Raw genomic sequence first — 26157 nt, 5'->3', positions numbered from 1 at the left:
GCCTCTCTTCTGCTCAGACTCTTCATCAAGGACAATCATTTGATCTTCACCTAATCCCAAGGGGTAAGTGGGACTGAGGCAATGATAATATCCTATCACTACCTGGGTCTGCCTAGTACCTTGCATCAAAACAGACTTTCCCAACCTTAAAACCTTTGATTCATAGACATAGAAATCAACAGGTCATCTAGTTCAATACATCAAGTGACAGAAAAGGAGACTGAGGTCCAGAGAGAGAAAGTGATAGATGGTATCAAAGGCTACAGAGAGGTCTGGAAGGATGAAAAATAAGAAAAGACCAATGTAATTGGTAAGGAAGATATCATGGTGACTTGATGAGGTTAGGGGTCAGATTGCAAAGAATTTAGAGAAATAGAGGCATCAAACAGGGTGAGAGGATAGGGAGAAAAAGGGGCTGTATGATGCCTCTCATCGATGGAAGAATGGGGGGGGTTAAAGAAAGGCCAAGATGGGTTTATTTGCAGGCAGCAGGAAATGAGCCAATAAATGGGAAGGGTTTGAAAATTAGTAATGGGATGAAAAGTGGGGACAATATGGTGGAGCCAACAGGATGGAAGGGGATCATTCATCTAAAGGAGAATTTGTCAAGGAAGAGTCACCTCTTCAACAGACACTGGAATACAATAGTAGTGAGTGAGTCAGAGGGATGTGGAGTCAGAAGAGAGAAGAGGGAGATCACAATGAACTACTTTATTGTGAATATGGTAGGTTCCCAGAAAGACTATAAGTTCCTTGAGACCGGGGACTTTGTGATTCTGTCTTTGTGATCATAGAGCCCAGTGCAGTGTGTGACACACAGCTGGTACCTGATTACTGATGTAATTTGTGATAATGGGAAGAAATCAGCACATAAATCTGGGAGGAGATGGTTGAAAAAGCAGGGACTGCTTGTGAGCTTCATCTTTATAAGAGTCTTATTCCCTTCCCAGGCTTGGGTCACTGAAAAATAATTTGGAGGAGGGGGAGTGACAAGTGCTGCTGCTGCCACCACCACTACTATTGCCACTACTGCCACTGCTACTACTACTACTACTACTACTACTACTACAACCACCGCTATGACCTTCATCTTTTATAAGAGTCATATTCCCTTCCCAGGATTGGGTCACTGAAAAATAATCCAATGGTCCATGTTTGGAGGTGGAGGAATAATAAGTGCTGTTGCTGCTGCTGCTACCACTACTATTGCCACTACTGCCACTGCTGCTACTACTACTACTACTACTACTACTACTACTACTACTACTACTACTACTGTTACTACTTCTGCAACTACTATTATTGCTACTGCTACTGCTACTGCTACTACTCCTATTTCTGCTACTGCTAGATACTTCTGCTACTGCTACTCTTACCGCTGCTACTACTACTACTATTATTACTACTTTCAGCTTAATGTTGCTATAACTACTACTACTGCTACTATGAACAAGTCACTTTCCCCAAAGCCTGTTTCCTCATCTGCTATATGAGGGGGTGGGCTCTATGATTGCCTCACCATTGAACTCTACTCCTGATCCCCTCTCTCCAACCAATTCTCATTGGCCTTCCTTTTGCATTCTCCTCCCATACTATCAATGCAGGAGATAAATCTGACAATACTTTGCCAAAAAGAACAAGAGATCCAAGCTCAAAAAACCTCCATTAAACTTTATTTAAAAGTTCTTTTGTGTAGATTTCCCAAAAACAAAATAAAAATTAAATCCCTCCCTCCCCATTTTTTTATTCTATAAAACACACAACATCAGAGGAATGCCAAGAACATTCTACACCAGGACTTCAAAATCTTTTAACTGAGGTGTGGGTCCCAGCAGTGCATCTGTGCGAAGTCATTTTCCTTGTTTCTGGTTATGTTACTTCTGTTCAGAACATCAACAAAAGAGAACAAAAGAGATGGAAATCTAACCCAGCAAAACTACACCAAGCCGATAGTCAGTCCATAGGGAGAAAGAGCCCCCCCCCCCCATGGAGGCTTCCCATCTCAAGTTATGTTCAGTTAGGGAAATGATGAGCTAAGCAGATCTGGATAATAAAGCTGTAGGGAGTCAAGGAACTTCTTGTGGGAATTTTACATGGACCCCAAATGAGTGGCCTCCCAACTTCCACTGGGAATGAGAATTGGGCAAATGGGTCTTGAGCAATATTGCTGGTGGGTCTGTATTTCAGAATGTGGAAGGGATAGATTCCAACCACCTAAAGACAAGAGCACACGGTCCACAAACAAATTTAGCACCATATTGATAGGTCATGCAGCAAAACAATTTAAAAAACAAAAAACAATTCCTTCAAAGTTTGCTCAATAAGGTAAAGCACGAAATAGTACAGTGCATGGTCTTGTCTACCCATAGCTTCTACGAGGGTGAGTTGGGAATAGCTGAGTCCTGTGCTTCTGTAAGAGGTATGTGTCAACAGTCTGTCACCGTTAGGTTCCTATTGTTGAAATGACTCCGGGATTGATCGGTGCTGTGGAGACAAAGAGGGGAGAGACAGAGTTATAGAAAAATCGAGGAAACCATTTTCTAATTATGAAATTCAACTCTAGAAGTATCTTTAATCTGAAAAGATGCAGAACTAAGTTGGGCCACTAGGGTTATGGTCAGAGCAGAAAAATTTGAAGGGAGCAGAGAGCACTTCAATTAGAATCTGGGCTTAGTATCACAGAGGGGAGGGTCCAGTGAGTGCCACTTACCAGGCAAACAGGCCTTTTCACAGTCAGACTGAGTCTCAAAGTTGTTGCCGTTGCTCCCGCAACCGCTGTACCAGAACCGGCCACAGCTCTTTGTCTCAGGATCATAGAACCACTTCAAGTTAAACTTCCGACAGGTCCCTATTTCCTTGGGCCTCTTGCAGACATCTTGAATACAGAGAAGAGGAAAAAATATGAAGGCGGCATCTGGGTGTTGGCCACTAAGACCAAGATATCAGGGCTCTCCCAGCAGGGAAAGGGGCAGAAAAGAGGGCAGAAAGGAAGGAGAAAAGCAAAAAAGGGGAAAGCAAGAAGAGAGGAGAGAAGGAGAAGAGAGGAGGAAGAGAGGGAGAAAGGGGAAAGTGAGAATGAGAAATGGAGAGTGAGAAAGGAGGAAGAAAAGGAGGAAGAAATGAAAAGGAAGGGGAAGAGGAGGGGAGAGAGGAAAAGGAGAGAGGAGAGAAGGTCAGAGAACAGAGAGAAGAGAAAAGAGAAAGAGGGCAGAAATAGATGAGAGGAGAAGACAAAGACAGTGGGGAAGAGGAGAAAAGGAACAAAAAGAGAGAGAGAGAGAAGGAGAGAGAGAGAGAAGGGACGGGAGGAAGGGATAAGAAAAGGAGAAAAGAAAGAAAAGAGAAAGGGAGAGAGAAGGGAAAAGAAAGGAAATAAGAGAGGAGAAAAAAGGGGGAGAAAGGAATTTTTCTTTCTTTTTGTAGCCAAAGCCCCAACCCTTCCCTTATGCCACTCCCACAGCCTCTAAGAAAAAGCCCATTCCCTCCAAACTGATAACTAAGAGGCCCAGTCCCTCACCCAAACAACACCCAGTAAATGGTTATGAACAAGAACCAGGCTCTGGGAGAAACTGAGAGGAAACCTCTGAGAGGTCTTGGTTCTCTAAGGAGCTTTTAGGGCAAAGTTAAATGAGGAACTGAGGAAAAATATTCACCAATTCAAAATACACAAAAACCTCCAAAACACACACACACACACACACACACACACACACACACACCCAAGCACAGTGCAACTATTCTGAAGTAGGGGCTATTTTCCTTTAATCAAGGAAGGTAGGCAGTTTGGCTTTCTCATCATCCCTTTCTCCTGTAACTCACTCTCTCATCAATCCTCCCTCATCCCATTGAGCTGCACAGAAAATGTGAACTCCCAAGTCCTAAGGAAAGATGGAGTTTTTGTTTGTTTTTTTATCATTATCTTAATGACCAGATGCTTTGAATGTTTCATCCTAGATGGGGTTGCCTAGAAACATCCCAGTGTAGAGGCACACCAAGATGTCATACAAGTTAATGGGAGACCTACCCAAGCTTGACCATCCAGTCAGAGTTGAGTAGAATCCAATTTCCATTTCTCAGTTCACTCTACCTCCACCACGGCCCCCTAGTTCAGAAGGCATCCTCACCAGGGGATACCAAAATAGCCAATTTGTTTCATTCTCAGAATCAGACTCTAGAGTCGAGGAGTTACCCAATAGGGGCTGACCAGTGAGTAGCCTTGGAAGTTACCCAGAAGGTTCATGGAGAGCCGGAGGCACAGGTTCCTCAGCAATCATCCGGTCCAGCCTGTATCTCAGCAGGATTCCTTTTATAATAGCCCTGATAGGAATCATCCAACCTCTGTTTGAGGGAGACTCTCCTTCCATTGGCAACCCTCTATTTCTGAACAGCTATCTTGGTTTGGAAGTTTTCCATTAATCAAACCTAAATACATCCCTTTGTGACATCTACCCATTGTTCCTGGTTCTCCCCTTTGAGACCAAATAGAACATCATTCGTTCCTTTCAAGTAAAGGTAACATTTTCCCCTAAAACTAATTTGGACACTTTTGTGTCCTCCTGGAAATGTATCTGAGTTTTCAGATAGAACTCTGGAGTCACTATTGGGTTGGTCTTTGGATCTGAGAAGTCTCAGACCCAGCAAGAGGTAGACTGACCTCTCCTTCCTGCCTGTCTGGAGTCAATGGAAACAGAAAGGAAAGGCGACCAAGAAATCCTCACCTTGGAAAGCTTGCTCTGGCTCTTTAAATAAATGGAAGTTTTCTTTTTTAAAAAAGCCTATCTTAATCAAATGTCTGTTTCTGAAGGATGGAGCATGTGTAGTTGCCAAGGAGAAATGCCTTCCTTAAATGGAAGGGAAATGGATCAAGAAGCAGGAAGGTTTCCCCACCATTGGCCCAAGGTTCTAGGAGAGATTTGAGTCTGGAATGAGAGCCAGCCAGGGCGGATGGCCTGTCTCTGAGCAAATCCCACTCCAGAGATTTCATCCCAGATCTTGTAAAAGATTCTGACTGGCCCAGTGCTCTGCAGGAGACCCTCAGAGCTGATGCAGACCTGGACAGGCAGGAAGCAGCTCACCATGATTCAGACCCTCCACCTGTTCTTGAGTTGAGATACCAATCAAGCTGAAGAGTATCAGATTTTTGAAGCCAGCCAGGATTTTAAAACCATCCGTATCTGAATGTGTTCCAGGAGCCAAAGGCAGCATGGTATGCTGCAAAGACAGGCCAGGAAGGTTTTGATTTAAGACCTATCTCTGACATATATTCACTTTTCAAAGCCCCTGGCACATTTCTAAAACTGGAAGTTAGGGAGGAGTTACTAATCTATATTAGAGAGAATTTCCATATTGGGAGTTCTCACTGTGAAATCACTGGTCCCTACCAAAAAAAATAAATTTCAATATTTGGGAACAGAGAAGAGATTTCTGTTAAACTTATAAACATGGCCATATTTGTCATTAGTTTTAAGATTCCAGAAAGAAAATACTATTTCTTTTCTTTTTAAACCCAAAGATAAAAAGTAAAATGAGCATTTGCATAAACATTGTAGAAAAGAGAAGATTGTACATGAATCTATAAAGCTCTGTTATGTAGAGTTTGCTTTTCTTTTGCAGTATATAATAAACTCAAGCTGATACTTTCAAAGCTGTCCTGCTAATCTGTGCTTCCTTCTGGCCTTTCTGCTAATCCATCCTTCATACAGAAACAAAATTGAAAGCAAAGCTTTCCTTTTTCTTGATCCCCACCAGAAATTGGATTAGAAGTTAAATGATTGGGATTCAATTCCTGACTCTACTACTGCAAACCATGAGAAAGTCAGTGCTCTGAGCTTCAGTTTCCTCATATGTATAAAGGGATAACAATAGCCATAGTACCAACTGTCCAGGACTGTTTTGAGACTTCCGTGAAATCACCTCTAAAATGTTTGGTCAACTTTAACATGCTATATGAATGACAGTGGACCTTACCTGGCTATAGGGAGAAACCCCAGAATACCAAATGATTATTGATGGGCACTATCAAGGAAGGGCATATATTTGGTCCAGATTAGAAAAGAGCTCACCTGTTTTATCCTGGAGTGGGGGGGGGGGGACTAAGCTTCTAGGAAGCTTTATTTTCATTAATGATACTAGTTGACTAGGTGCTAAATTTCATTGTTTCCTCTTGTTTAAGCCATCTGAGGACTAAATTTTAGTAACCTGGGCCAAAGCCCCTACTGTCTCACTTAGTTATACTTTATTCATTTATTTCTTTCCAAAACTCTTCCTTATAGATATAATGGGAACAGTTATTGGAGTTTTCCTGATCTGCTGAATTTTGTGATTTCTTGCAGAGTAATTCTTGGATGATATCTTCCACTGAGACCTCTTTACTTGAGTTCCTTGCTAAAGGAAATGTGTGGCCAGACTCGTGGCTGGTCCATATGAGCTCAGTCCCTAGGGACAGTCTTAAAAATGGTTGCCCAGTCAATATACTTTAAAAGTGTTAGCAACTTCTGTTCCTGCCCTCTCCTCCCTTCTTATCAAAGCAAATTATTTGGAACTCTTCCATATCTGCCTTAGACTTCTCGCAAGGGTCTGCAGGGTGTTCTGTTCTCTCGTCCACAAGCATCAGCTGTGGTGGTGACAAATGCTTCACAATAAGGATGCCAGCTTGTCAAGGTAAGTCTGAGACTGAATATCTGGGTTTTGACCACCTCTCCGACTTGGAGTTTCCTTCCCTGAACACAAGTGACTAAACAGCAGTTCTGTTTTTTTTTTTTGGGGGGGGGGGTTAGGTTTTTGCAAGGTAATGGGCTTAAGTGGCTTGCCCAAGGCCACACAGCTAAGCAATTAAGTGTCTGAGGCCAGATTTGAACTCAGGTACTCCTGACTCCAGGGCCAGTGAGCTATCCACTGCGTCACCTAGCCGCCCCTTAAACAGCAGTTCTGAGGAAAGAACATTTCTAGTCATATCATAAATCTGATCTGGGCTTACAATAACAAGTTTTTATCATAAAATGCTGGTTCATGTATAAACTAGACTAGCCATCTCTGTCCATTATTTCACCTGATTTTTCCCCCTTAAGACTTATCTTATTCAAAATCATGAAAACTGACCAGTTAGTGAGGCAGTGCCATAAAGAAATGAAAGATGTGTTGCTGAGTTAGCAGAAAGAGATAACCACCATGTCCTGGGAAGCAAACCATGTTCTTAAGACAAAAGCAAGAGTTATTGAAGATGTGAAACTTCTTAGCTCCATCAAGGAGCCTTCCTCTGAGGTGATTAGGAAATTAAAAGAGAATAGTAGTCTATTCATTGCTTTATACCCTCATAGTAGTAAGCATGCCATAGAAATGTTTGTGTGGTCAAGCAGTCCCAAAGGGTGATGTTAAAGGTGAGATCAACTCCAATTACCTGGCAACCATTGCCCATCAAGAAGAGTTTGCTGTTCAGCTCTTTCAGTTGCTGTAGAGGCGGAGAAAGCAGGAGGGTTGCTTTGGTGGAGCCAAAAAAATAACAGACAGCAAGTCCAAAATTTGATGATGCCATATATGGCAGAATGGGTTTCCCTGTGGGGCTACTTACATGATACCACACATCTGCTAATGCATTCGGCTTCTGTCTCAAATCTATTGGCATTCCCGCCACACCCGCCATACCATGCCTGGGCACAGCTCTGCCTGGTGTGGTCAAAGAACCACTTAATCTGATAGTCCTGGCACTGGAGGCCCACGTCAAAATCCAACAGACAGGGATCTGTCCAATCTGAATTCCAAAAGGCACAAATATTAACATCTTAGCAAAAAAAAAAAAAAGAATTGGGAGGGGACGGAGTATATAGACTAAAGAAAAGGTCGCTTGGTTGCAGGGTTTTCATCATTTTAAGGGCATTCTTTTGGAAATCACTTTGAGATGCAAAGTAGAGAGGAAGTATCTGATTGGGATTGGAGTTGCCAGACCAAAAAACCCAGATTTTTCTGCAGAGTTCCTTAGTGGACAAATACAGCTTCTGAATGAGAATATAGCTCTAAAGTTCTCTTCACCCTTCTGTAAAAAGACAGATTCATCAATTCTTTGAATTCAGTTTAACCTGCATTTTACTTAATTCTAAAAGTTGCTGAAGCAGCTGTATGTGGAATAGAAAGATTGTAAGTTCCTTGAAGTCAGGGGCTGCTTAGTTGGGTTTCTTTCCCTTCGTAATCCCAGCACTTAACAAAGGGATTGGTACACCATAAGTATTTAATAAATATAACTTCAATAATAAGCATATCATTCATCTGTGGTTTTTTGAAAAATATTAAATGTGTTCATTTTCATTTCAAGAACCCCCCAAAATCATTCTCCAAAGAGCAACTCCCAAAAGCAGGCTTCCTTGAGCAGTAAATGGGCATTATATTTTGTGGAAGGAGGAGAGGAAATAAATCCTGGAGATGGATGATTTGTTCTACCAAACTACATTAAGAGCTAGAATTGGAAGGACCATGTAGATCCCCCCCATTTTACAGGGCCCACAGATGACAGAGGTAGGAGGTAGCAGAGCCAACATTCAGATGAAGGTCCTCTAACTCCCAAGTCACCTCTCTTTGCCCTACACCTTTCTTCCTGGCCTCACCTATTTTGGGTCTCTAGCCCCAAAACGTCCCATAGCCTTTTTTAAAAAAAAAAAAAGTTCACAGGGAGAGATTTCAATGTAAAGCTTAAAAATTCTCCCTAATCTTGGTCCTTGTGACTCACCAAGAAAAGAAAAGGGGAGAGAGAAGAGCCAAAGCCAGAACCTCATTGAAAGATTTTGTTGTTTATATCCATGAAAAACTGTTTATATTTTTGATCCTTCTGGGCCACACATGACAGACCCCCAAATCTCCCTAACTGATGAAAGGATTGTTTTCTTTTAATGACTCATGAATGCTAGAATGAGGAAGAATGCTAAAATGCTCCATCAAAAAAGGGATAGCATCTTGTGGGAAAATCCAGGCTGGATTAGGAGTCAAAGAAGCCTGGGATTAAATCCAACCTCAGTCACTGAGCTAAATGACATTTAGAAAGTGATTCCATCTCTTTGAACTTCAGTGTCCTCTTCTGCAATGTAAGGGTGGGTGGGTGAGGTGGACTCAATGATTTCTAAAGTTCTGTTCAGTCCCAAATGGGTAATCTTAGGAGAGTTGCTGAGCATGTTTGCCAAAGGAGACTGTCATCGATAAAGGACCTTGTGTACCAGAGGCAGCCAGGTGGCACCAGAGTGCATAAAGCTTGGGACCTAGAATCAAGAAGTTTCTCCCTGAGTTCAAATTCAGCCTCGATGCTCACTGGCTGTGTGACCCTGGGAAAGTCACTTCACTCAGTTTTTTCATCTGTAAAATGAACTGGAGAAGGAAATGGCAAACTACTCTAGTATTTCTACCAAGCAATTATTACCCTAAACAGGGCCATAAAGGTTTGGACACAACTGAAACAACTGAACAATAACAACAAAAAAAATTTGGGGCATCAGTGTTATCATCCCCTTTAAAAGAACCAAATATGAGTCTGGTACACACACACACAGAGAGAGAGAGAGAGAGAGAGAGAGAGAATCCTTGAAAGTCCTTAGAATAAGTAAATTTCTTCTCCAATTCAAATCTTTGAGAAAATTCTTTTCAAAAGATCATGGTGGGGGGCAGCTAGGTGGGGCAGTGGATAGAGCACTGGCCTTGGAGTCAGGAAGACCTAAGTTCAAATCTGGCCTCAGACACTTAATAATGACCTTTCTGTGTGGCCTTGGGCAAGTCACTTAATCCCATTGCCTTGCAAAAACCTAAAAAAAAAGATCATGGGATCCTGTCCTTTTCAGTTTCCCTTTTGGGTTCTTCATAACCCAGGAAGAAACTTCAGGACATGTACCTTGGGCTGGGAGGTGGGGGGGATGGCTGGAAACCATAAGTCTTCACTTTTGTAGGAAAACCTGGGATCAAATCCTATCTCTGGCACATACTGACTCTGCCTTCCTGGACAAAACAATTCACTTCTCAGTACCATTTGGCAGTCCCCTAAGAGTAAAAGTGATGGACAGCTTTATTGATGAAGAGTGTGTCCACACTGGGAATTCCCTTCTAAGCTAGCTCTAATTGCATGCCTCACTAACATTCCAAATCTTCTGTTTGCCAGACTTAACATCCTCAGTTCCTCATTTGTCATAGACTATGCATCATGTTTCTGCCCATTTCTCACATTTCCTACCAGATGACCAGCTCTTGAAGGCTCTGAACATGCCCATCTTGGCTTTGTATTCCCTAAAGGGACAGTAGATCCTCAAATATTTAATGAATGATAGACGTATGCAGTGCCAGATTTATCTCATATGGAAGGCAGTTGTCAACTGCTGATCAGTATCTAATTACTCCCTGATCATTCACATAATATAGAACATGTACCATGTTGTCTTCTACAGCCCACCCCCAATGTAAGCTCCTTGAGGACAGGAATTGTATCACTTGAAACTCCCCCTACTTACACATGTGTGCCATGGGGTAAAAGTTTAATAAATGCTATCTCTGTTTACAATAAAGTCAATGGAAAAAACCAACAGCATTCTTTACAGAGGTGGGAGACAATGGATGTGGAATCCTGTGAATATTGTCATATTCAGGAGATATTTTGGTGAGGTTTGCTAAACAACCTTTTGTTCCCTTTTTTTGTTGTTCTTTGTTATGAGGGATGACTTTCTGGGTAGGAGGAAGGAGAAAGACATGTTTGGGAAAAAAAGATGATGTAAAGACAAAAGTTGTCAAAAATATTTTTAGTGAGTGCGTATATCTATTTATGAGGAGTCGAGTGACTTAGAGAAGAGAAGGACTTGTCTCGGAGTAAAGAAGACTGGGTTCAAGTTACATGTCCCTAAGCAAACTATTTAAGTTCTCAACATCCCGGGTAACTTTCTAAGACTGTAAGTTATAGGGAGTTGCTGATCTCCATGGTGGAAAGAACTTCCAGGCTAGAAGTTCCCCAAGCTCATGAAAACAAAGCGCTGGATCCCAAACCACTACTTTTCATGGTGTAGTGACTCACCTGCTTCCGTCCCTTTCCATGGCTCAGAATTCACCATGAGGTTTATTGTGGCACTTGAAGCTGCCTTTGGTGGTTGAGGTGGTGGAGACTGGATTTTCTCTGCAGGGACAAAATAAGTTTTACTATTAGAGAAGCAGGAAGTTATAAGTCTTTAAGGAATATCATCAGTGTTTAGTCTCTGACAGAAGGCTTAATTAGCTATTAAACCTAGAATGAAGATGGGCATTGAAATGAGATTAGAGCAATTCTATAAATAAAAGCCCCTCTTAGGGACTGGTTCTGATTGGTGTTTAATAAATGCTGAGTGATCATTCTCCAAACTCATTCCATCCTTTGCTTCTGAACCAACCAACAAATCAAGACAACCTTTAATCTCCTGGACAATTTCCTAGTTTCTCTATGAGCTATAGTTTGAACATCTTCTCAGAAATAATCTTATTCAATTGAATAAAGCTTCACTGGGGCCCTACTGTTTTCCATCTCTCTACTGGGCAGGGGGAGTGGGGAGAGCAGGGTTTACAAAAACACAAATTCTGCCAAAGCTCTTGCATTATCTTGGGGAGATGGGCACAAAATGTGAGCAAGAAGTAGAGTATTGGGAGAACAGATCATTAGGTGGACCCAAGATGGCCAATACAACGATTTTGATTAATTTCATGGACAAATGATGTTTAAGATCTCTGTTCTTTTATTTATATAAGGGGAAAATAGACTTATAAGTTTTTCCAAAGGTTGACAATGAATTGGATCCAAGTATTTCTGCTTAGATGTCATTAATATAGTGACATTACTGTGACTATTACTACTAGTCTTTTGACAAACGAAGAAAAACACACCAACCAACCAAAAGATTGGAGGCATGAGTTCCACAATTATGTTTATTACAGTGAGGCATCCCTCTCACTTGCCTAGACCAGAATCAAACATCACAGGGTCTGATTTTTAGGAAGCAGGATGATTCCCCCCATATTATTGAGGCAACCACAGTATATCAACAATGCCAGGCAAGCCCAAGTCTGTGCTATGTGTTAAAATATGACAACCTAGTACATCCTAACCTGTCTCAGTGGGTTAATAGTCAGTAAGGTCTTACATCTCAGACCTGTATCTGTAATTGGGATGGCCAGAATTGTGACAGTACTGTAGGAGGGGATGGCTTGGAGAAATTCTAACATTGAGTCAAGAAATCCAGTGAAGACTTGTGTCTTCCAGGCATCCCCACCTAGGACATAAATCCTGAAAGTTCTTTTTGGGGAGACCCCAATTACAATGGAAAATGAGTTGTCAGAAGGTTATTATTGGATATAAAATAAATACTAAGGCAATTAGGTTATGCAGGAAGACTCATCTTCATGAGTTTAAATCTGGACTCAGACATTTAATAGTTGTACAACTCTGTGCAAGTCACTTAACCCTGTTTGCCTCAGTTTCCTCATCTGTAAAAGATGTTACAGAAGGAAATGGAAAACCACCCCAGTGTCTCTGCCAAGAAAACCTCAAATAGGATGACAAAAAGCCAGACATGACTGAAAACTACTCAACAACAAAAACAAAAAATAATTGTGCATATGTGTGTGTCTGTGTGTCTGTGTGTGTCTGTGTTCACGCGCGCATGTGCGCAGAGATAAGTTTAGAGCCTGGGACAACTTTTACAATGGACCCCCTTGAATAATATCCCAGACTCCACACATGTTGTAGGTTTGATTCAATGTGCATTAAAAGACACGACTCAGGAGGCCCCCATTTATGTGTTTCTTTTACCAGCAAACCATGATACATACTAGTTCAAAACAAAAGAAATTAAACAGCCTAGTAACATGAGTGCCAAGAAAGGTTTTCTTCCTATACACACAGGATGCACTGTGGCAACAATTAAGCCTCTGATGGGAAAGAAGGGAATATACACAGAAAAAGTAAAGAGCACTTACATAATCATAAAATCCCCAAATTGAAAGAGTTCTCAGAAATTCATAGTTCAAAGAGGTAGAGGGAAGCTCAGAGGTTGTGTATGTCCATTGTATAGGACATATTTTGTGATTGGATGAAGGACACATAGCTAGAAAGTCTTGTTGTCTAATCCAAAATGGAATTGGAATTCCATCTGTAACATCTGCAATAGGTGACCATTCCAACATTGTTTAGAGACCCCAATGGTCTCCCAAGGCAGCTCATGCCATTTGGGGTATATTGTTATCATTTCAAATACACAATAGGGAATAGAGTAGGAGAGTGGGGTTCCTTTGCCTACATTGGCCAACCTGTGAGATACAGGGAATGATTTTTTTTCATTTTTTTATTAAAGCAACAAGGAAACTTACTTGTGGTGAATATTCCCTCATAGGTCGCTTTGATCTGGGATTTCAGGTAGCTGACAATTACCACATGGTATGACTGCCCGGCAACAAGACCTCCAATGACCCATTCAGTCACAGTGAGGTTCTGCTTCAGGACAACAGAGCGGTCATGCATAGAGGTGATGGTGAGGTCATAAATATAAGGATTGGGTTGGTCAGGATTCACCCATCGAAGCTTGGCACTGTTCTCAGTGATCTCAGAGACCTGGATTTCTCTGGACATCTTAACTAGAATACAAAACAAAACAACAATTGACATAAAGCAATGTGATAGAGTTTGGAAAATGGTGATTTTAGAGTCAGAGGGAGTTTAAATCTTAGTGTGACAATCTGAACTTGTCTGACTGACCAAATTCCTTCTTCTCACTGAGAACCAGTTTCCTCTCACACAGCTTCTATGACCTTTTAGGCTCTCTAGCATATGTTCCTAATGTTATCTAAGAACCTGTTAATAAGTAGACTAATAGAATTCATGGAAAACTTTGCTCAGGCAAAGGATATATAAAGATGTAAAGTAAAAAATCTCCATCAGAATAGGTAGTTCAAACTTCTCACTCCCTGTTAAATCACATGTTCAATTCTGATTTGTCATTCAATATTTTGAGGTTTTTCTTTATACTCTTATGAGCCAAAGACTAATCTACAGCTTCCCATGCTATGTAATGAAACTATGTTCCCCACAAACACTTCGATACTCCTAGTTATCCTAATGGAAGACAATTTTAACACATGCCTTTTTTAAAAAAAAAAAATTTTTTGAAAGGAATCACTGGTCAGGTAGCTAGGTGGTACATGGACGGAGCACCAGCCCTGAAATCAGGAGGACCTGAGTTCAAATCTGAAGTCAGACTCTTCATAATTACCTAGTTGTATGACCTTGGACAAGTCACTTTAAATTTTTTTTTAAAAAGAAAGAAAATAATCACTGGTCTCTTGCTCATGAGAAATTAAAAAGACAAAATCTCTTTCCACAGTCAGATGGAACTATAATCTTATTTAGTTGATCAATCTCTCCATTGGTGCAGGTCACCATCCATCTACCCCTTCTAATCTTCTTCAATGCCTATTAGAATTTGCATTCTTCCATGGATTCTCCACCAAAAAAAAAGCCTAACTATTTCAAATGGATATTCTGACTGCACCCAAAATTTCATTGTGGCAGTATAGCTTATTGTGCTTAGCCAAAGCTGTTAGTCTCTTCTGTAAATGAATAACACTGTCTAAATACCACTGAGAAAAACCGCATGGGCTCACTTTCCGGAAATCAGTCTCCCCTTCATGTCTTGGCCTTCCCATGGTATTCTTTTCTCATACTCACTTCCAAGACTGAATTTGAGCTATGGTCTTGTGGTATAGGTTTTTATGTTTCTTCTCTTTAATAAAAGAAGAATCATAGATTGCCTCATTCCAGTGGAGAGGGGTGTTATTCCACACTCATATCGTGTTCTTTGTTCTCAAGATGGCCACTGGATAATCTTCACAGAAATACAGAATTTAAGAAGGAAAGGGAACCTAATGGGCCTCTAGAATATCCCATGTGCCCAAAAGAATCTGTTTTCCAATAAGTGGTCTCCCAGCCTCCACTTGGAGACTTTCACAGAAGGGAAGTCCTCTGCACTTGGAGATAGTTTTAATTGTTAGGAACTATTTCTTGACACCACCCAAACTGGACTCTACAGCTACCACCCATTGCTTTTGATCCTGAACTTTGGGTCCAAATGAAACAAGATCAATCCTACTTGAAAAGTACCATATTTACCTCACCCTGACCTCAAGTCAAGAGAAAATAGCATGATCCCTGGATAGAAAGCTTACAGAGCTGATTTTTTTTTTGAATTGCAGGATGGATTTCACAAGATAATACCTTAAGTCCTTTCCCAGTCTGAGATTCTGGGACACTGGAATTCTGAGATTCTGTAAGTCAAAGAATTTGGAATTCTCCAATTTTTTGATTCTGTGGTTCTGACTCAGGATGCTGCAGTTATATGATTTAGTTTTCTACAATAATATTTTCTATCTGATTACCTCTCTTTGGTTTTCTGACCACCAGACTGCATGGCAAGGAAGATCATTGGCTACACCATTGCTTAGAGGTGAAACATTAGGCCCCCATCCCATTTCTCCCCAGTCCTGACTGCTGCCTGAAATTCTCCTTCCATACATTTAGGCTTGTCACAAAGGACAAATGGGTTGGAGGAACATGAGGAAGCAATTAAAACTAGGATGGGTTAGAGGAGAGTAGAATCTAGCCTTAGAAGACCTAGGTTCAAATCCTGTTACTGACTTCCAGAGTGCCTATGGGCAAGCTCCTCAACATCTCTGGGTCTCCAATTCTATCTACAAAATGTAGGGAAAGGAGGGGAAGGCCTCTGAAGGCTCTACGCCCATTGACCCTGGAATCCATTCTCAGTTTTGCTTCCAAGAGAAAAAAAATCCACCACTTTTTTAAATTAAGAATCAGTGTGTCTCAAAGAGGAGCTGCTGGGGAAGCCTGCATTAAACCTTCCCTAGGATGGCCCAACTTAGACCAACCCATCACTAACAGAGGAAGCTCTTACAGCAATAAGGTCTGACAAGTTTGGAAGGGCATTTCCAAGTTCTGGAGGCCAACCAGGGTGGCTACATAACATACCTGCTGGTTTTGGGGACAATGGCTTTGTGGCCTGGGGTTTCGTGGAGAGTGGTTTTGTAGTCACAGGTTTAGTAGCCACTGGCTTAGAGGCAACGGGCTTGGTAGCAGCTGGCTTCGAGGCAACTGGCCTAGGGACTGCAGCTGGATTTGCAGGAACCTGTTTGACGGGCACTGGATTGGAAGCCACAGGATTCATGGGGGCCTGTTTGACAGGCACTGGATTGGAAGCAACAGGATTCACGGGGGCCTGTTTGACGGGCACTGGATTGGCAGCAGCAGGATTCACGGGGACCTGTTTGACGGGCACTGGATTGGCAGCCACAGGATTCACGGGGGCCTGTTTGACGGGCACTGGATTGGCAGCCGCAGGATTCACGGGGGCCTGTTTGACGGGCACTGGATTGGCAACCGCAGGACTCACGGGGGCCTGTTTGGCAGGCACTGGATTGGCAGCAGCAGGATTCACAGGGGCCTGTTTGACAGGGTTTGCATGGATTGGAGCCTGCTTAACAGAGGGAGGATGGGCAGCTGCTGGGTTTAGAGGGGCCTGCTTTACAGAAGGCAGGTTAGCGGCAACCGGATTGGCAGGGGCCACTTTTGCAGGGACTTGTTTTGCAGAAGGTAGCGTTGCTGAACTTGTTAGTTTTGTAGTAGTCACAGGCTTGGGTGTGGAAATGGAGGATGCATTGTTAGGGATGTGTCTGGAAAAACAAAGGTAGCATTAGTTCTAAACAGAGTCTTTCTCTTTCCAATGAGTTCAATTCAACAAACATTGAGGCCTCTGTGCTATGTGCCAGACTCAGAGCTGTCTGGGGTGCTTATAAATGCAAGCACAACCCTTGCCTTCGGCAATTCTGAAGTTCAGTAGGACGTGTCCCCAAACTATAATGCCAAACATGTCTGTAGCTCTCCAGGGTTGGCAAAGATTGTCATCATCTAATCAACAAGCATTTATTAAGCACCAACTATGTGCCAGACCCTGGCTGGCATTGGGAATATAAAGAAAGACAAAAACTCACCATTCTCAAAGGAGCTAAATTATTGTCTGAAGCAGCTATATATAAACAACACATAACAAAATTTTGTGAAGTGAATATTCTTATTATCCCTATTTTTACAAATGAGGAAACTGAGGCTGATAATGATTAAGTGACTTGTCTGAGGATACAACTAATAGATTCCTGAGGCAGGATTTGAATTTGACCTAAACCCTAAAAGGGCTTGCCACCAAAAATGAGATCAATGAATAGGGCTCAATAGAAGAAAGATTTGAAAGCTCTGCATGGCTAAAGGATGGCATGGTCTTCAAAAGAACAAATCTCTACCCAAGCAGTGGCACAAGAAACCCAGGACTTTTGGTTCTAGTTAGAATTTAAGGAGAATGTTTGTAAGGATATAAGATCCATTTATTTGGTAGGATACTTCTCTGCTGGAATATTTGCCACATAGAGGGGTGATGGAACTAGTTTAATTTGGGGAAAGGGGATCTGATCTTCATGCATCCAAGAAGAAAGATGGGAAATAGAGTTTCCTTCACACGCCTATAAAATGACAGTGTTTTGTTAGTCCCACACCTCTCAAATGAGAAATTTTTGAAAGGAATATAGGAATGGAGAGAGAGGGGGAAGGCAGGGACAGAGGAAAGGCAGAGACAGAAGCAAAAAGAGAGAAGAGAGAAGAAAAAGAAGAGAGGAACAACATGGTGGAAAGGGAACCTCATTTCAGTGACTAGAAGATCCAGCTGTCCCCTAACCACTCAGATCCAAGGCCACACTTAAGGTCAAGAATTGCAGGGCAAATGATGATCTGGGGAAGTCATACTTGGATTATTTCCATGCAAATGGAATCCCAAGTCTTAACCACACTCCTCCCTGCTCCCCCAACAAAAGTGTATTTTTTTCTTGTACTTAAGTGGAAAAGCAGTGAGCATTTTAGATACGGTGTCAAGTCTGACATCAGAAAGATCTGGGGGGTTGCCTTTGTGTCCAGGAACTGGCGCATTCTAAGTGTTTAATAAACTTTAATTAATTAATTGGTTGATTGAATTCAAATTTCACTTCTACCATTTGCCAACCTGTGAGTTTAAATTAAGCAAGTGATTTCTGCTCTCTGAGCTTCAGTTTCCCCATTAGTAACATGGGATCCCCACTCTTCAACTCCTTTCATCAGACTGTAAGAGCCAAATAAGCCTGTGTGGCCAAAGCACTTTAATGCAGACTAGATCTTGGAGACTTGCTACCCTGGGAAAATGGTCCTGAGACAGTCTTCTGTTCCCTGCCACTGTGGGTACTCTCTCCCTCTGAAAAAATACTTTGTAAAACTTTTTATCTTATTTGGATTTTCATAGCGTGTGTATGTCTTTTCTCTAGCAGACTGTAAGCTTCTTGAGGGCAAGGCCTGTTTGGGGGGGATAGTAAATAATAACAAAAGTACTGGGCTTAGAACCAGAAAGACATGGGCAACCACTGTCTTCCTGGGCACAACACAACATGCTGGTTGTGTAAAGGACAAACATGGCCTTGTGCCCAGCTTCCAAAGAGCCCTTCAGCTATTCCTAATATTGTTTTGTGATTTTCTTGAGGATGGGGATGGGAATGCAAATTCTCAGTATGGAACATCCTTTAAATAATGCATATCAGCAACTAGACTGTCAACTTTTTGTTCAAATCCTCAGATACTAGCTAGCATGATCCTGGGAAAGTCACTTCATCTCTCCAGGCCTCAGTTTCTTTATCTGTAAAATGAGGATGCTAGACAAGATGACTCCCAAGACTCCCTCTAGATCTCAACTGAATGACCTTTACATCTCCAGATCCCCAACATCTGAGGTATTGAATTTAATTAAATTTTAAGGTTCTTTCTTCTAGGAGATCTCCCTGCCACCCAATCCTAGTCACGGGAGAATGAAAAGCTAGACATTCACTTTTCTGAAATGTGAATTGCTCCACAGAGCAGGGATTGATGAGGGGATCCTCAACTTTGTCATTTGCAGAAGAGAACAACTCTGGAAGAACATGTCCCATGCCAGATTCTGGCTCTTCCATGGCAACTTTGTGCACTTAATCTTGCTGCTGTAACTTCCCTCTATTCCCTTGGCTCCTTTGCCCCAGACCTCAAGGCAGGAAATACAACCACTGTGTGGTTGAACATTGAGATTTTGCCAGGGCCCACATGGACAACCACTGTCTTCCTGGACATAACACAATCTCCTGGTTTTATAAAGGACAAACATGGCCTTGTGCACAGGCTCCAAGAGCCCTTTAGTTAATGCTATTATTGTTCCATGAATTCACAAAACAATGTGGTGGGAATGAGAACTCCCAGTATAGAAAATCCCTCAACTGATGGATTTCGGCAGCCAGACATTTTGTCAGCAATTTTTTATCTTAGAATTTTTACATAATATTCGAATACTCATAGGCCAGAAGAAATGATCAAAAGGATTGTTCCAGAGAAACCTGAAGAGACTTATCTGAACTGATACAGAGTGAAGTGAGCAGAACCAAGAAAATAATTTATAAATTAATAGCATAAGCAATTCAGAATTTTGATCAACTCAGTGGCCAACCATGATTCCAGAGGACTCTGCTGCTCACCTCCTGAAGGAGAGGGAATGGACTTAAGATGCAAAATGAAACCAATTTTTGGACATGGCCACTATGCCTATTTGTTTTCCTTAACTAGACATGTTTGCTATATGGTTTTGTTTTGTTTTTCTTTTTTTCCAATGGAGAGAAAATAAATCTTGATATTTGAAAAAAAAAATTTCAAAGTTCCTTCAAGCTCAGACAGGTTAAGTGACCTGTGTTACATGTCACTTGTGTTGGGAGTCACATGTGTTGGAAGTACTAAGCAAGACTTGAACCCATGCCCACTCACCCACTAGACACTCAGCATCTTAAGTGTAACATGAGCAACCTTAAAAATACTTTGGTGTTTCTTCTTTCTGGCTTCCCCCCAGAAGTCCTGGAGAAGAAAGATCACTTACATCTGCCGTTGGCCAAACTTGATAGGATTCTTGGCTGGTTGATCCCCCTGGAACCAATCACATTGCTTCCTGACATCTGGAGATAAGTAAAATGCATTTTCACCTAAACAGAAAAGGAAAAAAGAAAATGCAAGGTTGTTACTTTTTTAAATCAATGAAATAATAATCCATTAGACATAGGTACGGATTCACATGAGCCTGGATGCTAGCTGGATGCTAGCTAGAAGGAAATTATGTGTCTGATTAGGACCTCCTCTGCCTTGGGTCAAATGAATCTGTAGTGCTTTCTTGAAGCTGCCAGGGAGCAAGATACTTGAATATCTTGGGTCAGATTGTCCCACTAACCACAGAAAAGACAAGCTATGTTTTTAGATAGACAGAAACATATATAATATAAGATCGACAAAGCCCAAAGGTAGTGGAGGAAAACTATGAGATTTCAGAAAGCCAGCCTACACAATCTTCCAAGCCAATATTCCTAAAATACTGGTCTTACTTTCTTACCCAAAACTGAAGCCACCAGTGGCTCCCCTTTTGCCACTAGGTCACAGGGAAAATACCTCCCCTGCCCTGAATGCTTTCATTCACTTTTCCAATCATCTTCCATATGATTCCCTTCCAATTACAGTGGAAGAACACCAGGTTCTTCCTAGGAATCACAGGATCTGAGTTCAAATCTCAGTTCTGAGACTGTGAAGGGTCTTCTCAAGGAGGTCACTTAGTGGAAAGTACTCTGGTCTTAGAGTCAGAAGACCCAGATTTGAGTCCTATTTCTGACCTCTACAAGTGACAGTGACATGCTCAGCTCTACTAAGTCTCCCTTTCCCTCATCTACAAAATACCTTAGAACATGGATAATGTTACTGACTCTATGGAGTTCAAATTCTTCATCTCTGACCTACAATGAGTGAACTGACAATGAGGTATCACAAAGAGAGGTGACTGAATGTACCAAAAGGAAGCCAATGAGTCAGGGGTGGGGAGGGTCCTCATGTGCTCCCTCTTTCCATGAAACTCACATTTGTTGCCCTGTGACTTTTGGGCTAATGGGGTCTTCTACCCATCATGTGAGCTCACAACCTCAGAGTCACAGAATCTTAGAGTCATGAACCCCTCCATGACCCACCTATCACCTGAACGTCCATTTTTTTGAGCAGTTATAAACATTACAAAACTCCTTTTGACATCTTGTCTAAACTTGTCTCTTTGTACCAGCAACTTACTGTTTCTAGACCTGCCATTTGGGGTTGATTCAAATAAATCTCTGCCTTCTTCCATGGTGTAATGGAAATGGCATTAAGTTTCAGGTCAAGGAATCTGGGTTCACATCCTTTCTCTGTGTGTGAATTTGGTCATCACTTAACCTCTGTAGCCTCAGTTTCCTCCTTTGTAAAATAGGAGGATAGACTAGATGACCACCTCTAAATCCATGATTTTCTGATTCATGTAATGTCACCATCAAGCATTTATTGGCACCAACTGTGTATCGGGTTCTACACTAAGTGCTAGGGGTTATAAAAAAAGGAAAAATACAGACTTTGCCCTCAAGTCATTTATCACATCCCTCCAGACCTTCTCTTCTCCAACCTGTATTCTCCAAGTTCCTTCAACAAGGTACTTACTGTTGACAAAGGAGGGTAACAGCCTTGCAAAGCGTAATAATGGCTCTTCATTCAGCTCTGTGGGCTTGTAAGCCAGTTTAAAGAAGACATCATTGGGCTCACTGGCAAAGCTGTAGACATCCTTGACGTTGACATTTCGCCCGATGCCCAGCACAACAAAGAAGTACCCTTTGCACTTGGCCTGGACGATGATCCTCTGGAGGTCATCGAGCTCAGACTTCCTCACTTCTCCTGTGACCATCAGCACCACAATCTTCAGGTCCCTGGGGTTGGGTGCACTTTCAAAGATACTTTCTATGGTGTATTCAATGGCATTCCCCAAGGCCCTGGTCCCAGGCAGCAGGGTCATGTGGTTGCTGAGGAAGTCTACCAGCTTGTCCTTGGAACCATAATCAGTTAGTGAGAGTTCCACACGGACAGGGGGTACACTGGTGTTCATTTCATGCTCCCAAGGGGCATGCTGAACGACTGCCACCCTGGTAAGGTGCTGGGACATCTTGGGATCAGGACTGATGTCCAGCTGCTTGACCATGTAGGTGATATACTTCTTCATCTCATTGAATGCAAATGGGGTAGTGGTCTCAGAGCTGTCCAAGATAAAAGCCATGTCAATGTCCACATCGCTGCCCGTGGCTCGCCTGTCCCTGAAGGCAGGTCTAACACTGTCAAATCCACATGATGAGTCGGGATTACATATATCTAGAGAGAAAAACAATGAACAGATACTTGATTCTGTGCCACTTAGAGTTAATCTTGTCCTTAAAAGATCAAGATATTGGGGAAGCATTCATCTGGAGACATCTCCACATTATTCAATCTATATTTATGGATGGATTTCCATTGCCATGTTAGTCTTTTACATATCAAATGATAATAAGATGGAAATTCCTCTCCCATGCATATTTTCATAAGTAGACTCCTACTATCCTATGAGAAAAGCTGATTCATAGGTGTAAATGAGTCATAAGTTACAATTTTGGACCCCAGCTGAAATTTCATTGAGGAAAACCTACCCCTTACTAAGTGTCAAATCAACCCAAGGCAAAACTTTCCTGAACCATTTTGGGCAATTGTCTCTAAAATTATTTCTCATTTACCCTGGATATATCTTTTATGGCCACAAATATTTACATGTCATCTTCCCCCTTAGAATGTGATTCCTCCAGGGAAGGGGCAGTGACTTGCCTTTCTTTGTATTCCAAGTGCTCAGGACAGGGCCTGCCAGATTGACTGACTGATAGTCGCACTACTGGATCCAATTTGATCAACCCCTTGGATAAGTAGAATGAACTTTTACCAAGATGGTGTGCCTTACCCAAACAGACATGGCAAGTCAGCACCTTCTTCAAGAATTCATTGAGGTTCCTTGCAGCGGGGAGAACCAGAGCATGTCCCACAGCTGTGTTGTTGATCTGCATTAGACAAAAGGAGACAGTTTTGAAGGGCATAAGCAAATAAATCCAGTGTAAATATATGTGTGTGTGTGTGTGTGTGTGTATTTATATGTCAAAATAAGTGTGTATATGTGTTTATATGTATATGTCCATTTACATATACCCATATATATGTTATATAATACATAGAGTGTGAATTGTGTCTTTTAAGTCAAACAGTTCACCAGTAAATTGAATTATTTCTCTTCCTTCCTTTCTACCCCAAGTCTGAGAAAATATTATCCCCAAATATAAGAACTGAATTTACAGATTCTGCCCTGGGAGTCATTTTATTATAATAATCATAATCATAATCATAATTCCTATAGTGTTTATTATGTGGCTCTGGGTGGGTATGGACCACAGTAGCAGCAGCAGCAGCAGCAGCAGCAGCAGCAGCAGATGGAAGTGACCAGAAGATAATCTCAGAAAGGACAACACTATCTGTGGGAAGTGAGAAAGCCTCTTGCAGAAGAGGCTAGGATTCAAGCATTACAAATAATAACAGACTGTGTAAATGGAGGAGTATACTGCTAGCTCTCCAGATTAACCATTTTACTCTAGGTCAGAGCTGTACCTCTGACCAACCAAGTAAGAAATCGGGAATTGTTTATATGTTAAAAATTATTCATCATGCTTTGAGAGACTCGATGATAGAATGGCCTTGGAGTCAGGAAGCCAGGGGCTCACATCCCACCTCCAGTGCCACCAGAAGATGTGATTATAGAGAAGTTGCTTAACCTCTCAATGCCCCAGACTCCACTCTAAAGTTACAGGTTGGAGAACATGAGACAACCTGTGTTGGAAGAGGAATTTTCCTCACTGGAAGTTCCCTACAATGATGAAATAACAATTCCAATCTTCCCCCCAAATCTCATTCGAGTCACAAATGAGGATGTCTACGATCTTGGAATCTTCTTGCCTTCCTAGTATTCTATAAACATACTGAAAGCAAAAGGCAGGAGAGATGTTCATTTGGTGTTTTAGGTATCAGAGTTATAACCAGACCTGAGAAACTGGGGCTTGAACAGAAGGGTGCTGAAATTGCAAGGGTCCTGATCATCTGCCCTTGTGTGATAGAAACAAATGAGCTTAGTTCTTAGTTAATGAGAATAATTAAAATAGGCAGCTGTCATATGGCATGTTTTCCCTTAGTTTCAACCCATCTGGAACTTATCTTGACCAAGTCTCCTTCAGATAGTAACTTCCTCAACCCACATCCCACAGGAACACTGTCTACACAACTTCAACTGAGTTTGTCTTAGGTTGTCTTAGGGTTGACTCATGGACTCCCTTTCAGTTCTAAATGTGATAGATGAGGACTCATTCTGGTCTCTTCTCACAGACCAGCTCTATGAGCTTCCCTAGTCAAGCACTGTTCCTATTGATGAGGTCAGCTTTCCTAGAATTCAAAACCCAAAGGCAGGAAGATAATGTGCCCCACCCCAGTACTCCCCCCAGAACAGACCTGCAGAGCATTGATGAGGGTCCGGTCCTCTCTAGTGGTCAGGAACAAGGGTGTGATTCCTGCATCGGACAGCTTGAGCACAGCCTCATTGAGCCTCGGAGAAGCTCGGACAAGGCCATTGCTGAAGAAGACAGCCACCTTTCTCATGAGGAAGCCACTTCGAGCCCTCTTGAATGTGTTCCTGGCCACAAAGGACATGGCAGTCTCCAAGCTGCGTTCTTTGGAGGTCAAGGGCACCTGGAGGTTCCTGATGCGATCCAATAACAGGGACTTTCTCTTGGAATCAGGGAAGCGGATCTCAGTGGTCACATCATTGTTATAGGTCACCACTGCCACCCGGGCACCTCGAGGACAATTGCTCTCTGCTATGGTCAAGTCACCCACAATCCTCAGGAGGGTGTCCCTCATCCGGCTGAAAACATCCTGACTGACCCCTTGTGAGGTGTCTAAAGCGAAGGCAAGTTCTGTTGGGAAAACTGGGCACTCCAGGGGTCCTGAAAAGAAGAGGCAAAGTTTTGCAAAACAAAGAATTAATTTCTTGACAGTTGAAAGAGCTAAGTGCCATGAGAGCTCCCATCTCTGTAAAATGAAAAAGATTTCAAAATGTATTTTTTAAGCAACCTTGGAAAGTTGAGAGGGAAAGAATAAGTCACCCCATTTTACAGATGAGGAAACTGATCCTCAGAGGAATCAGACAGACTGGCTAGCATCACAGAGCTAGAAAAATGATAGGCTTAAAACTTGACTCCTCACTCCACTGCTGGGCAAGAAAGATGATCCACCAGGAAGGACTCACCATAACAGCAAGCTGAAAAGGAAAGGAGATGCAGTTAGAAAAAAAATGTCTCTGGAAGCACAGATTCCTAATAGTTCAAGGTAATTGTTCAGGGGGGATGATAGAGATCTGAGGACTTACGGCATTTGTCTTTGATGCTCTGAATCAGGGCACATTGCTTTAAAAGAAAACAAAAATGCAGATTGTAACTTGCAAGAGTTGAGAAAATATCAATGGACAGTACAATTTAATTAATGTTTAGCTTACATCAACTGACTCTCCTCTGTTGCCTTTGTGGCCCTGTAAAAGACAAGGAAGAAAAGATTTGAAATTATGAACTATTTCCCAGTATCACTACTTAAGTTTAATAAAGAAACATCTAATTTTCCCCTCCATATTTGCATTTTTTTTAGTCTTTGGCATCTAGAAAAGGTGGTGAAGAGATGAGAGTCAAATTACCTTTTTAACACATCCTTCACCAGCTAATAAGTAAAAGAGCTGGGATATATATCCAAGCATTCTTGCCACTATACTGGACTCCCATGTCACCCCCGCTCTCTTTCTCTCTTTCTTTTGCTCTAGGTTGTTCATTTTACAGATAGGGAAAATGAGCCCCAAAGACAGATAAATTTGCTCAAAGTCATACAGGCCAAGAGTCAAACCTGAGTCTCCAATTGAAGCCTCTTCTATGTCACCAGATTTAGCTCCACAAGTAAACTCCAAAACAGAACAGGAAAACTGTCCAGAACCCCAAAAGATCATCTAAGTATTACTGGTTGCCTTTCAGCAGATGACAGTCCAAACTATGTAGGTCAGCTGGCTCATCATTCTATTCCCTAAGATCTCCAGGGATAGAGAT

At 41.9% G+C, this 26157-nt stretch overlaps 1 protein-coding gene across 2 annotated transcripts in view; it reads right to left on the bottom strand.

The window, feature by feature from the left end:
• Nucleotides 1–1652: 1652 nt before the first annotated feature.
• Nucleotides 1653–26157, bottom strand: part of COL6A3 (collagen type VI alpha 3 chain) — a 93670-nt gene continuing 69165 nt past the window's right edge. Inside the window, exons 33-44 of one of the 2 annotated variants that reach the window (XM_074189796.1) lie at nucleotides 25566–25598; nucleotides 25440–25476; nucleotides 25320–25331; nucleotides 24524–25017; nucleotides 22938–23034; nucleotides 21623–22321; nucleotides 20001–20103; nucleotides 16013–16713; nucleotides 13345–13608; nucleotides 11027–11125; nucleotides 2711–2875; nucleotides 1653–2484 (exon numbers count right to left, since the gene is read on the bottom strand). In XM_074189796.1, coding sequence (XP_074045897.1) covers nucleotides 2444–2484; nucleotides 2711–2875; nucleotides 11027–11125; nucleotides 13345–13608; nucleotides 16013–16713; nucleotides 20001–20103; nucleotides 21623–22321; nucleotides 22938–23034; nucleotides 24524–25017; nucleotides 25320–25331; nucleotides 25440–25476; nucleotides 25566–25598 — 2745 coding nt within the window. In that variant the 3' untranslated portion in view covers nucleotides 1653–2443. Of the gene's footprint in view, nucleotides 2485–2710; nucleotides 2876–11026; nucleotides 11126–13344; nucleotides 13609–16012; nucleotides 16714–20000; nucleotides 20104–21622; nucleotides 22322–22937; nucleotides 23035–24523; nucleotides 25018–25038; nucleotides 25332–25439; nucleotides 25477–25565; nucleotides 25599–26157 lie in introns of those variants that run through there. The other variant, XM_074189794.1, reaches the window with a different exon arrangement.

Source organism: Macrotis lagotis, chromosome 5 (genome assembly GCF_037893015.1).
Source record: "Macrotis lagotis isolate mMagLag1 chromosome 5, bilby.v1.9.chrom.fasta, whole genome shotgun sequence".
In the NCBI taxonomy this organism is placed as follows: Eukaryota; Metazoa; Chordata; class Mammalia; order Peramelemorphia; family Peramelidae; genus Macrotis; species Macrotis lagotis.
This window is presented reverse-complemented; position numbering and strand designations above follow the sequence as displayed.